Genomic DNA, 12,022 nt, shown 5'->3' on the forward strand with positions numbered 1-12,022 from the left:
TCTTCCATAACCACAAACCTCATTGACTCCACCTCCTTTAGTGAGCGAGCAGACTCCTCCCATGTATGAAGCTCCTCCCCAGTTGCTATGGAAACGGTTGCCCCTGGATGCAGACAGAAAATGTATTAAAAATGCTCTTTCACTTGATCATAAAAATCATGCCTGTGTGTGTTTTCTTTATAACTCACGAGAAAAGGTGAACGGAGTCGCACTTCTCTTTAATAAAGTCTCTTCGGTACTTCATAAACTCTCGTAATGTCACCATGGGGTCATCGTTGACGTTAAACCTGTTGTCTGATGCCCACGTTTCCATTGCAACCAGGACAATTCTAGTGTTGAGTTGCTCTTTAAAGTACTGAAGATACAAAAAAGTGTATTTATTAACAACAGGTGAATAGAATTGCACCTCTTCCATGTAATTCAGAATACAAAAGACACAAGTGATGACTGTAGAATGATGGCTCTTCTTTGTTGTTCATTCTAGAGCTCATTTTGACATACTGAACAACAGGCTGAAGCAGCCAAATGCCTCTCACAGAGAGAGAGAGAGAGAGAGAGAGAGAGAGAGAGAGAGAGAGAGAGAGAGAGAGAGAGAGAGAGAGAGAGAAGAGAGAGAGAGAGAGAGAGAGAGAGAGAATGTTTATGGGACTGTCGAAGGCAGACAGACTGACAAACAAGCAGCAGTCTGCTCTATTTGTCTTGAGAAACTGATGAGGCTTTTCCATACACAGCTTTCAAATATTGCGAAACAAAGGAGATACGAAGGTATTGGTGCTGCTAGGTGGAATTATTCAATGGAGGAAAGCTATGGCCTGTAGCGTGTTAACCACCATGCAAAGCACAAAAATGCATAGGGCCCAGAGCTTTGGGGGCCCCTGATGACCAAAAGCAGTAAACTACACTTATGAATCCTTTAAATATTATTTATAGCAGGTGGTAATAATAAAATATGATTAAAAAGAAACAACCATGAAGCACACATATCCAAACGCAACTCATTAAAGAGAAGAATTAAAGAGAAGAAATACAATGCTATAGGTTCGCCAATTTTGTGGCTGAAAAATCTAAATGAAACATCTATTGGTTTCTATTTTTATGTGCTATTGCCCAATTAATTAAGTTTTTTATTTTCTATTATTTTCACATCCTGACTTTGCTTAGGGCCCACAAAATAGTAAACCCACCCTTGGCTGTGGCCACAGTACTCCTGCCTTCATGACGTTTCCTCTAGGAACTACCATGACAGAAGGAAATAGATAAATACTGGCGAACGATACGAAGGCGTTTCAAGCAACCCCAGTGAGTACGCTGCTTCTGTAGCCATTGTTTATTTATACTCTTGTTTCGGAAGTCACTCATTAGTTCCGCCTTCCTAATGACCTAGGAAAAATCCTTCCTAAAATCCTAAGACATCACCCAAGTTGTTAAATGTGGCAATGTGTAGTTGTACTTGTCCATGACATAAGAATTTAGGAGTAAAAAGCACTAACCTGACACAGTGACTATTGCGTAGTCTGAACCCTGGCATAAAACAATACATAATTAAAATAATTTGAGCAACTTACCAGATCAGCCATATTGACAACAGACTTGGCATAGTTGTTCGTTTGTCCAACCGAAAGGCGATGTTTTTTGTACTGGGGAAAATTAATGTGAATGCATTACAGCCATAATGAATGAAAAAACAACAACGATAAACTGCATAAAACACTGGACTTGATCATCCAGATAGTTAGGTCACTCATCTTACCATAAAAATGGTCATTTATGACCATCAGCTCTATATATTTGGTCTCATCTTCAACACTCCGTGGATTCCGTGATATCTGTGGAAGAAATTTGACATTGGGCATTATTTTCCTGTAGTTTAAGGCTCTGATGAATTTTGAGATAGTGACGAGGAATGAAATCGTAAAGAATTGAATGATTCAAGAATCAATTCAGATTCCGGAATCTGGTTTCCCTGATTCTTTAAGAAAATTATTTTAAAACAATTAAAAAGTGTAGAAAGTAAATTGTCAATGCATTCAATACTATCAGCAGCCTATTATGAAATCTTAAAGCAAAATAATTCAAAAATAACTTTTAATCCCCCCCCCCCCCCCCCCTTTTTTTTACATGCACCAATACTGGCATGACATCAGCTAAATTTTACGTGGCACTGATGCACATACTGCAATTTTATTTATATTCTGTTATAGTGTTCCATCAGCATAATTAGAAGAATGCAGAATAAACTAAATTAAATACATTATTTACAAAAGGAACCTATTCTGAATTAGAACCGTTCTTGACACACAAACCTATGACAAACATGTTTCATATCACCCTGCAGCGTGCAAAACATGCTTACTGCAGAGAAAACTCTGATCTATACATTAGTTCCATAAAGAGTCCACCGCTAAATACAACATGAGCGGAGGAGAGATGATGAGAGAAAGATAGACACAGAAGAAAAGAGAGAGAGAGAGAGAGAGAGAGTGAGAGAGAGAGAGAGAGAGAGAGAGAGAGAGAGAGAGAGAGAGAGAGAGAGAGAGAGAGAGAGAGAGAGAGAGAGAGAGAGAGAGAGAGAGAGAGAGAGAGAGCAGAACTTACAAAAGCAATGAAATCACATCAGATAGTCAAATCTTAAAGGGTTAGTTCACCCAAAAGTTAAATTTATGTCATTAATGACTCACCCTAATATCGTTCCACACCCGTAAGATGAACACAGTTTAAGATATTTTACATTTAGTCAGAGAGCGTATGCAAGTGTAATCACACTATACTGTCCATGTCCAGAAAGGTAATAAAAAACATCAACATCATTCTCTTGAAGCATCGAAAATAATTTCCAAACTAATTTGGTCCAAACAAAACAAAAGCTACGACTTTATTCAGCATTGTCTTCTCTTCCCTGTTTGTGTTCAATCCTCAAATAAACATTCAACCGGTTATGAATCAGCGTATTGATTCATGATTCGATGCTTCAAGAGATTCTAATTAACTAACTGATGTCACATATGGACTACTTTGATGATGTTTTTATTCCCTTTCTGGACATGGACAGTATAGTGTGTATACACTTGCATACGCTCTCAGACTGAAAATATAAAATATCTTAAACTGTGTTCTGAAGATGAACGGAGGTCTTACGGGTGTGGAACGACATTAGGGTGAGTCATTAATGACATCAATTTCATTTTTGGATGAACTAACCCTTCAATGAATAATCAGACATGCACAATGTACCACCAGGGTTTTGAACACAGTATACAAACCTGTCTCTTTTTCCTCCTGTGGGCGGCACTGAACAGTGGAGGGTTCTGGAATGGTGACTCTGCCAGATGAACTTAAACGAACATTAACTATGAGTATTGACAGTTGAACACAGAGTGTGTCTAAACAAAACTATCTAATTCTTCTTTACCACTTGTCCCCCATGGACTCTGATTTATAGTGTGTATACATGCTATACTGTATATATATATATGGTTTAAACCTGTAAAAGATTATGGTACATACCTGGAGAAATGAAGTCCTCTGGGGTGTCCAAACCATGAGACTGATAAATCATGTGCACATGATCCTCCTCCTACAGAGAGGAAATGAAATGGTTACGTGTCAAATACTCCCACATAACACTTAGTGAATTTGATGAGATACAGTGCTCAATCTGTAGGCTACACGAAAGAGATAGACAGTGCATTTAATAAAGCAAGTTACATTTTCATTGGGGCAAGTTGTCACATGTTTTCTAATTGTATTAATTACATTGTTTGCTGGCCAAATCAATATTTGTAATATGTTGTGTTACATTTTACCCAACATATATTTTGTAGCCAAGACATTGTTTACACAAAATGAAATAAAACCAGGCATATAACCACCCTGCGAAGTGTGACAGCTAGTTTATTGCACAGAAATTTCTAAAATAACGTGCAGTAAATACAAACGAAGTGGAAGATAAACCTTTTGACTATACCCTTTTTTGGAGGTGCCACAATAAAATGTGTTTTTAGGGGGGAAAAACTCCATACTGTTTCCGTCGTTGAAAACACCAATAAAGTTTTCTTTTTTAAAAAAAGCCACTGTGTGATTGGCAGTCGCACACAGTTAATTGCCAATATTTATCCACCTTTAGTGGTTCATGTTCGCTACACTAGTTTATAAACGAAGCATGTGAGCGCGCACGTCACGTCATGCCGCACCCGCCCAGTAAGTTGTTCTGCGCGCTCCTGGAGATTCCTCAAACAAACACAACACAACATAATACAACACGACGGTACCGGGCAGAGGATCGCCGATTGTGTGAGAAAATGACCGGTATACCACCAAAAGAGTCATTTAAAATTCACTGTTAATCAGGTATGTGTGTGATATACTGGTCCTGGCAGCCTCACTAGGACGAAATTAAAGCGCAACAGGTTGTATTGTAAAATTAGCAGTTAGCTCAAATTAGCTTGTTAGCGCTCGAATATACTCTTGAATAAATCATAACCAAACCACATATGGAATCAAAACAAACCGTTAACTAAAATGCTGACCCGCGAAATATCGTATAAAATATCTTTAATTCAAGAAATATCGCTTGTTATAAAGAAACTCCTAACAGAGATGCGATTGTCTGACATCTATTGTTGTAATGACATACATTTACTATCTGTATACGCAACACGTCTATTGTACATAAACACAGATACATTTGTTGTAGTCTGCATAAACCTACACTTATCTACACACTCGTACTTAACACAGCATATCTAAGCAATGCAATCATTACTTAATATTTTACTCATCTTTACTGTATGGCTGTGAGGGAGGGACTATTAAGATTTCCAGTAATGTTACACTTTCATATGCACTGGTAGCCAATACAAACTTTTTAAATTTGTAAGCAGACTTTTGCATGACTCAAAAAATGTAACTTTTCCTCTTCATTCTTCTTGATCAAAAATGTCCTTTCTTGTCTCTTTCCCCCAAGGATTCCAGTTTTCCCTGTCTTCAGCCATGTCTTGTCGTGATATTCATGCCACCAATGCCTTCGCCTTCATCGTCGCGATACTGTCGGTGGGCGGGTTGACCGTTGCTACGCTCATTCCTCAGTGGAGAACCACACACCTGCTTACCTTCAACCGCAATGCCAAAAATGTGACCGTGTACGATGGCCTGTGGACCAAGTGTGTGCAGCAAGATGGTTCTTCGGGTTGCTATTACTTTGATGCTGACTGGTACTCTAAAGTCGATCAGTTGGACCTCAGACTGCTACAGTTCTGTTTACCTACTGGTAGGTGCTCCAGATATGTAGCCTGACAAGCCAGACTCACATTAAGATGTTTGGTCTGGAAACTCACCATTGACAGGGCTCAATCCGACTGGCAGGATAAACGGTTGTCTTTCAAACTCCCTCTGCATGGCGTGCATGCAATTGGAAGCAGAGTTAGTTGAAAGATTAAACTTTCGCCGTATCCAGTCGGCAAAACTCACAACACATCTTCCTTTCTTAAGAATGACTTCAGTGCCGTTCATTGTTCTTTTCTCAGAGAAAAGCTTAACTCTAAGTCTTCCAGAGTCGCGGTCAAAGCTGATTTTAAAAGGCTGCCGTTCGGCAGTTTCTGTGTTTACTAGAAGCAAGCAAGCGCAACTCGACCGTCATTATGTTAATCCCCGCCCACCAACTCTATACATGATGTGATTGGCCCGACCAGAGTTTGGCATTTACAGCTCAGAAGTCTATTGAGAGTTGCTAGACAACACTCGCGGCAGATTAGATTTGCTGCGGCTAGGCTGCGTCTAGATTTCTAGGCTACCATATATGTTCAGTGGCCTTGCTTGTCAGGTTATGTGATGTGTTATCCGTTTTAATGGTTTAATTAGTAAAAATCAAGAAGACTGTCTAATAATTGTAATTCATAAAACAATATTAATATGAAATTAAATTTTATTAGCATTTTAAAGGAATAGTTCAATCAAAAATTTAAATTCAGACATTAATTACTCACCTTCGTTCATCTTCAGAACACAGATTAAGATATGTTTTATGAAATCCGAGAGCTCTCTGACCCTTCCATAGACAGCATTTTAATTACCGCATTCAAGGCCCAGAAAGGTAGGAAAGACATTGTTAAAATAGCCCAAAAATAAAATAAAAATTATTGTCTGTGTAATTTTCCAAAGCTGCTGATGTAGTTTAAACAGTGCAGCTTTTCCAAGTTCTTTGTCAGAACAAGAACACATCATTGGCTGCCACAGGAGCAAGCCAATGGTGAACCGCTGGTCTTCCGTAGAACTAGTAAGTGCTGTTTACACTGCGTCAATAGCATAAGAGTCTGACACAGACATGAATAAATTGCCACCCTAGACGCACCCTAGCGGCAGCAAATCTAATCTGCTGTGAGTGTCGTCTAGCAACTCTCAATACACTTCTGAGCTGTAAAAGCCAAACTCTGGTCGGGCCAATCACATCATGTATAGAGTCCGTGGGCGGGGCTTAACATAATGATGGCCGAGTTGTGCTTGCGGGCTTCTAGTAAACACAGAAACTGCTGAACGGCGGTCTTTCGAATCAGCTTTGACCGTAACTGGAAGACTTGAAGTTAAGCTTTTCTCTGAGAAAAGAACAATGAACGGCACTGAAGTCATTCTTAAAAAGGGAAGATGTGTTCAGAGTTTTGCCGACCGGATACGGCGAAAGTTTAATTTGTCAAAGAGCTCTGCTTCACCTTCCTTGCTCTGGTTGGTGTAGCGCTATCCTATCGTGTGCAGAGGGAGTTTGAAAGACAACCGTTTATCCCGCCCCTTGGATTGAGCCCTGTTAATGATGAGTTTCCAGACCAAACATCTTGATGTGGGTCTGGCTTGTCAGGCTAGATCATCACATGATTGCATAATTAATCTTTTAAAATGAGAATTAAATTTGAACAAATAAATTATTGTGGCAAACTGTTGCTGCACAACAAGTTTACTGTTTATATAAGAACATGGATGAAAAATGTAGATATTCCTTAAATTTAGTTTAAACCATTAATATTAAGTACATTCTGTTGTACAAAAGTAATATATTTTTGTCACAGTTTAGCTTTTCTCAAAGTTAATTTATTTTGGTGGACTGAATTTAAGACCTTTGAGATTAAGTGTGTGAGTAGATTTATCAAATGCAATGGTGAAAAACAGGTGCAGTGACTCTCAGAGTAGCTCTGGAGATAAAGGTGTTTATGTCCTCAAATAGTGATATGCCAGACTATGGAGCACTCTGCCACGCATGCTTCAAAGTGTGAAGTAGACAAAACTGCAGTTTTGCACATTCACATGCAGACCTCATTTTTAAATAAGCCTTTGTTTGGTTTAATATTCACAGACATATCACTATTTGACTAAGTGTACAGCATGACAAATTTTGCCAAATTCCTGCAAATTATATGACCGTATTCTACACATACTTCCACATTTTCTGTATTGCGGAAATCATATCGCCCTAAGTTTATTCTTAAATGTTGACGTACACCTCTTCTCTGCACAGGTCTGCTGTTTTCCAGCTTGGCTATCCTGCTCTGTCTCACTGGCATGTGTAAAACCGCTTGCTGCTCCAAAACCCCTGATGATATCAAGAACTCGCGCTGCTTGGTCAACAGCTCAGGATGTCATCTAGTGGCTGGGATGCTTCTGTTTATAGGTGGGGCCATCGCCATGCCACCCTCGGTCTGGTTCCTGTTCCACACACGTGACCTTAACGAGCGCTACGAAAATCTGTTTGCCGTTGAGTTTGGGGTGTATGTGGCCATTGGCAGTGCTGGTGGTCTGATCTTAGCTGCTCTGCTGATGTTCATGTGGTATTGTATGTGTAAAAAACTGCCTTCACCCTTCTGGTTACCTCTCCCTGAAGTGCCCATAATGACCAACAGCCCTTCCGCACAGCCCCTCATGACCAACGGCTTGCCTTCTCCAATGGCATACGCCCCCCAGTACTTCCCTCCGGCTGTTCTGGATGCCCCCGCTTTTGTCCCAGCACAGGGGTACCATCAACCTGCACAGCCTATGCCGCCCCACATCTATATGCAACAGATGGCTATGCCTGACGGTTATGGCTCAGAAGTCGGAGCCTCACAAGCATATAGTTACGCCCCCTCTCAAAGCTATGCACCTTCTCAGGGATATGCCCCCTCACAAAGCTACGCCCCCTCACAGAGGTATGCCGGGCAACGCTATTCCACACGGTCCCGTATGTCAGGCATTGAGATTGACATCCCTGTCCTTACAGACTGACACTTGGGATGATCACAGTTGTTTTAAATCAAAGAGGTCAACCTGTTATTGTTTTTCTATTTAATATTTAGTGAACAAAATGGTCAAATTGAAAGAAACACTTTTATTCAGTTTGTGTAGCAGGTGCCTCTTAGTTATAGCACTGAAAATGGCACAAAAAAGTGAAAAATTGTCATGAAAGCAATGGCACAAGTGAAAATAGGAAGTTGTGAATCACTTTCTTAATGTGCTTTTTTCAAAAAACACAAGCAAAACTGATTTCTGTGTAAACTGTTCATAATTTCACTGAGTATGTTGCATTCAATTTAGTGTGATAGGTTTACGTATGATTTTCACAGAAATTAATTTTGCTCGTTTTAAGACTAATGTTTTTATGATGCTTTTAAACCTCAATACTTACACTGAACTTATTCTCAATGTTAAGCACTGTATTAACCTGTCTACTAATGTCTAAATGTGATTAATTATTAGAAAGAGATGCAACCTACACTGACTTGCACTCATCTCTGTGGCTTGTATTAATGTGTCAGTGCCATGAAGTTTCACATTTTCTGTTGAGGGAAGACGGCGTTGCTTTATTGTTCTAAATTCTAATACCTAAACATCATGTTTAGTTTTTTTACTTTGTGGATATAATATGTGAAGGATAAAAAAGGCGTGTTTATTATAACTGTTTGAAATTGATAGAAATGTGTCTTAATTTCTGTTCCGTTTTTAGTTTTAAAATGGTCAAAATGAACACTTACATTATAGGATCTGTTTTTGTGTCTTTTTATACATTGAAGAAGAGTTCTGGTGCAGGTTTTAGAAAATGAACTTGTAGTTTAAATGAGCAACAAACCTTTAATGAAACAATGCATTACATTCCAGTCTCTTGTTTTTAGGGAAGGTGTTTTTGTTGTTGCCTTTTAAAGGACCAGAGAAGTCATCGCAATGTTATTGAAAGCATTTGAATATTGAAAGCTCTAATGTTCGTTTATCTTTACATAGTCACATATTCCATTGCTTAAATGAGAGAAAAACACAAATGTCTTAAAAACAACTAGTTTGTCTTGCATTGCCTATGGAATATTGCACATCTGTTTCAAGTTTGCCTTTTTCTGCAAAGCTCTGTTGCAAAATTGTAATTTTTTTACCTAGTGAATGGACTACTAATGTCTTGAATGCTCTTTTTTTTTATTAAAGTGCAATTTATTGAATGAAATGTTCTCCTGTGATATGCTGAGAAGCATGATAGAATTGCTTTGCTTGAGTAAACATACTTGCTGAGCAGGTTACTTGCAAAATTTAGTCTGTTACTAATTACAAAATTACATCATGAAAACTGTAGTTAATGTAATCTAGTTTACTAATTTTAGGTAATTTATTCTGACTACGTTTAGATTACTTTTGACCTATCTTGTTTAAAATATTTATTTTAAGCACTATTCCTATAAATCTACAAATGGTTTTAACCCTTGTGTGACCTTATGGACATGTTTGTCTTCTACATTTATTTTTTTTATACTTGCATACATTTTGGCACAGGTGTTTATTTATATTGGAATTTTACTACTTCACTCCATTTCCTTTAAAAAAAATCTATTTTGCACTACAAAAAAGATCCTCTTAGGACCTTCTGGACAAAAATATCCCCATTAAAACGGCAATATTTAATCCATTTAATAAAGGCCATTTAACTATAAAATACAATCTTTGTTAATAGGCTTTCAGACTGTTGGAAAGGCATCATGATTCAAATTTTTACTGTTTATCATATGGTGCCATTTTCTTGGTACAGAATGGAATGTCCAAAAGAAAAAAAACATTATCATTTAAGAAAGCATACAAACACACTGACAATATACCACTATCAAAAACAAGAAAGAGACACACAAATGCAACCATGAAGTGTAATCATTTACATGGTTTTTCCCTATAAAGCAAATACTCACTTTAATCCTGTTTTCTGCTTCCTTATGTTAAAAAGCTGATTGGATAAATTATAGCCTACAAAATTTTTAGGTCGGGCAGTTCGGTCTGGCCTTGCTCCATAGAGGAGTAATTATCTCCGAACAGAAACTGTTCGGACCAATGAAATCATCAGGGTGGGCTTTAGACGATGATGGACAGATGATCAACAGTAACGTAGTCATGCACGCCATCAAAGGGGCTTGGATTATATTTGTTTGAATCCTAAACGGAGAGCTTGCTTGTATATGCATTCACCTTCACAATTTCTCTCAGAAATTATGTTGGGTAAGTACTCTGTGTATCATTAAATTATGTTATTTTTTTACAACACTGGCAAAGATCGCGTATTCCAGCCTGATACCAGCCCGCGTGCAGACAGGGTTGCCAAGTTTTTACAACAAAACCCGCCAACTACTAGCCCTAAACAATAGCTTCTCGGGGGGGTTCTCCGGGGGAAAAATGTGTGTTATTTTGGCAAGGTTGCCTGCTAAAATTCACACTCATGGGTCTATATATCACATAATAGTCGCTTCAACCCGCGGACATAGAAAACAACGCGCGGGGGGAAAAAAACGTGGACTTGGCAACACCATGGGCAACACAGTGCAGTTGAACTCTGTTGACATTTTACAATGCGTCGCTTTGTTGCTCTGATTGGTTGTGGGTCTGTCCAATTGATGTCTTTTTCTGGTTCGGTTGAAACGCCCCATAATCACAGCCCAATGGAGCAGTTTCAGACTCATATTCTGACTAGAATTGAGTATGACCCCGTCAGGCTAGATAAATTATGCAATAAAACAAAAATTGTGTGTGCTTGTTATATATTGGAGAGAAAAAAACTACTGCAAATCACACATCCAACCACTGTGTGCGCCAGTGCTTTTTTTTGCTCTCAAGCTTAACATTTTTATGACATTTTTGTCCTCTATGGACCTATGTGTAACTTTTTTTTACTTTTTTTAACACACAAGGTTAAGTCACATTTACTGTTGTTTGCCGAGTTGAGGGAATAATCCACTCATTTCAACAGGAATCCATGTATTAGGGATTTTCACAGGAGGGTGGAAAATGTACCCACACAGAATTTGAATTTGCAACGACCATCAGAAAGCTGATCTGTTTGAAAGTGACTTCTGTGTGAGCTGTACATAGCTAAACTATTGATAAAATAATGGATCTTTTTTGCCTCTGAAAATCTTGAAAACCTTTTATCAGTCGCTTATGAGGTTTCATTTAATTCAGGATGCTGCTATGGAAAGTTAGCAAGACTCAATAGCTTTTGGAACAGAGCCAGTCTCGAGACATGAAACAAAAGCTGACATCCAATGTCAGACAACTCCAATATTTAACAATTATATCACTGCATTCGGCAGACACGTCTATCCATAGTGACTTGCAGTGCATTCAAGGTACATATTATCAGGCATGCTTTAACTGGGAAATAAGTCCCTGACCTTGTCGTTGCTAACGCCATGCTCTGCCAGCTGAGCTACAGGAACACCACAAATCCTGCACACTTTCACTTGCTGGCAATGGGGAATATCTGTGCGCTAGATAAGAAAGACGAGGGAGACACAGACCTCGTTTTTAGGGAGGCTATTCCTCTCCACCCCCCGTACACTCACATATGAGAGGCGGCACTTTGTGAAGGATTAGCTGTATAACGCAGATGGCCTATCAGATGTATTGGCTTAAAATAAGATGGGGTTTTCTGTATTGGAGCAGAGGAGGGTGTGTGTGTGTTCTCTTGGGGACTAGATCATGAATAGAAAGCAGGTTGGGGGATGGCACACTTTCTTTCTTTTTTTGGAAAGTGTGTTAAGGATGT

General features: G+C 38.8%; 2 protein-coding genes across 2 annotated transcripts in view; one reads left to right on the plus strand and one right to left on the minus strand.

Annotated features, from left to right (window-relative positions):
- adam22 (ADAM metallopeptidase domain 22) overlaps positions 1-12,022 on the minus strand; it is an 80,135-nt gene that overhangs the window by 27,634 nt on the left and 40,479 nt on the right. The window contains exons 7-12 of the mRNA XM_067448073.1: positions 3,505-3,574; positions 3,261-3,331; positions 1,756-1,826; positions 1,566-1,641; positions 189-355; positions 19-103 (exon numbers count right to left, since the gene is read on the minus strand). Of these exons, the coding sequence (XP_067304174.1) occupies positions 19-103; positions 189-355; positions 1,566-1,641; positions 1,756-1,826; positions 3,261-3,331; positions 3,505-3,574 (540 nt within the window). The remainder of the gene's footprint in view (positions 1-18; positions 104-188; positions 356-1,565; positions 1,642-1,755; positions 1,827-3,260; positions 3,332-3,504; positions 3,575-12,022) is intronic.
- On the plus strand, positions 4,172-9,445 carry cldn12 (claudin 12). The gene is made up of 3 exons (XM_067448072.1): positions 4,172-4,347; positions 4,964-5,266; positions 7,499-9,445. The coding sequence occupies exons 2-3, from the start codon at positions 4,990-4,992 to the stop codon at positions 8,239-8,241; spliced, it is 1,020 nt and encodes a 339-aa protein (XP_067304173.1). The 5' UTR covers positions 4,172-4,347; positions 4,964-4,989; the 3' UTR covers positions 8,242-9,445.

This window comes from Pseudorasbora parva, chromosome 7 (assembly GCF_024679245.1).
Source record: "Pseudorasbora parva isolate DD20220531a chromosome 7, ASM2467924v1, whole genome shotgun sequence".
Lineage (NCBI taxonomy): Eukaryota > Metazoa > Chordata > Actinopteri > Cypriniformes > Gobionidae > Pseudorasbora > Pseudorasbora parva.

Coding starts and splice junctions, on each gene's coding strand:
- cldn12 (XM_067448072.1), top strand. CDS start 4,990: ATGTCTTGTCGTGATATTCATGCCACCAATGCCTTCGCCTTCATCGTC. Junction 5,267..7,498: donor ACAGTTCTGTTTACCTACTG/GTAGGTGCTCCA, acceptor TTCTCTGCACAG/GTCTGCTGTTTTCCAGCTTG.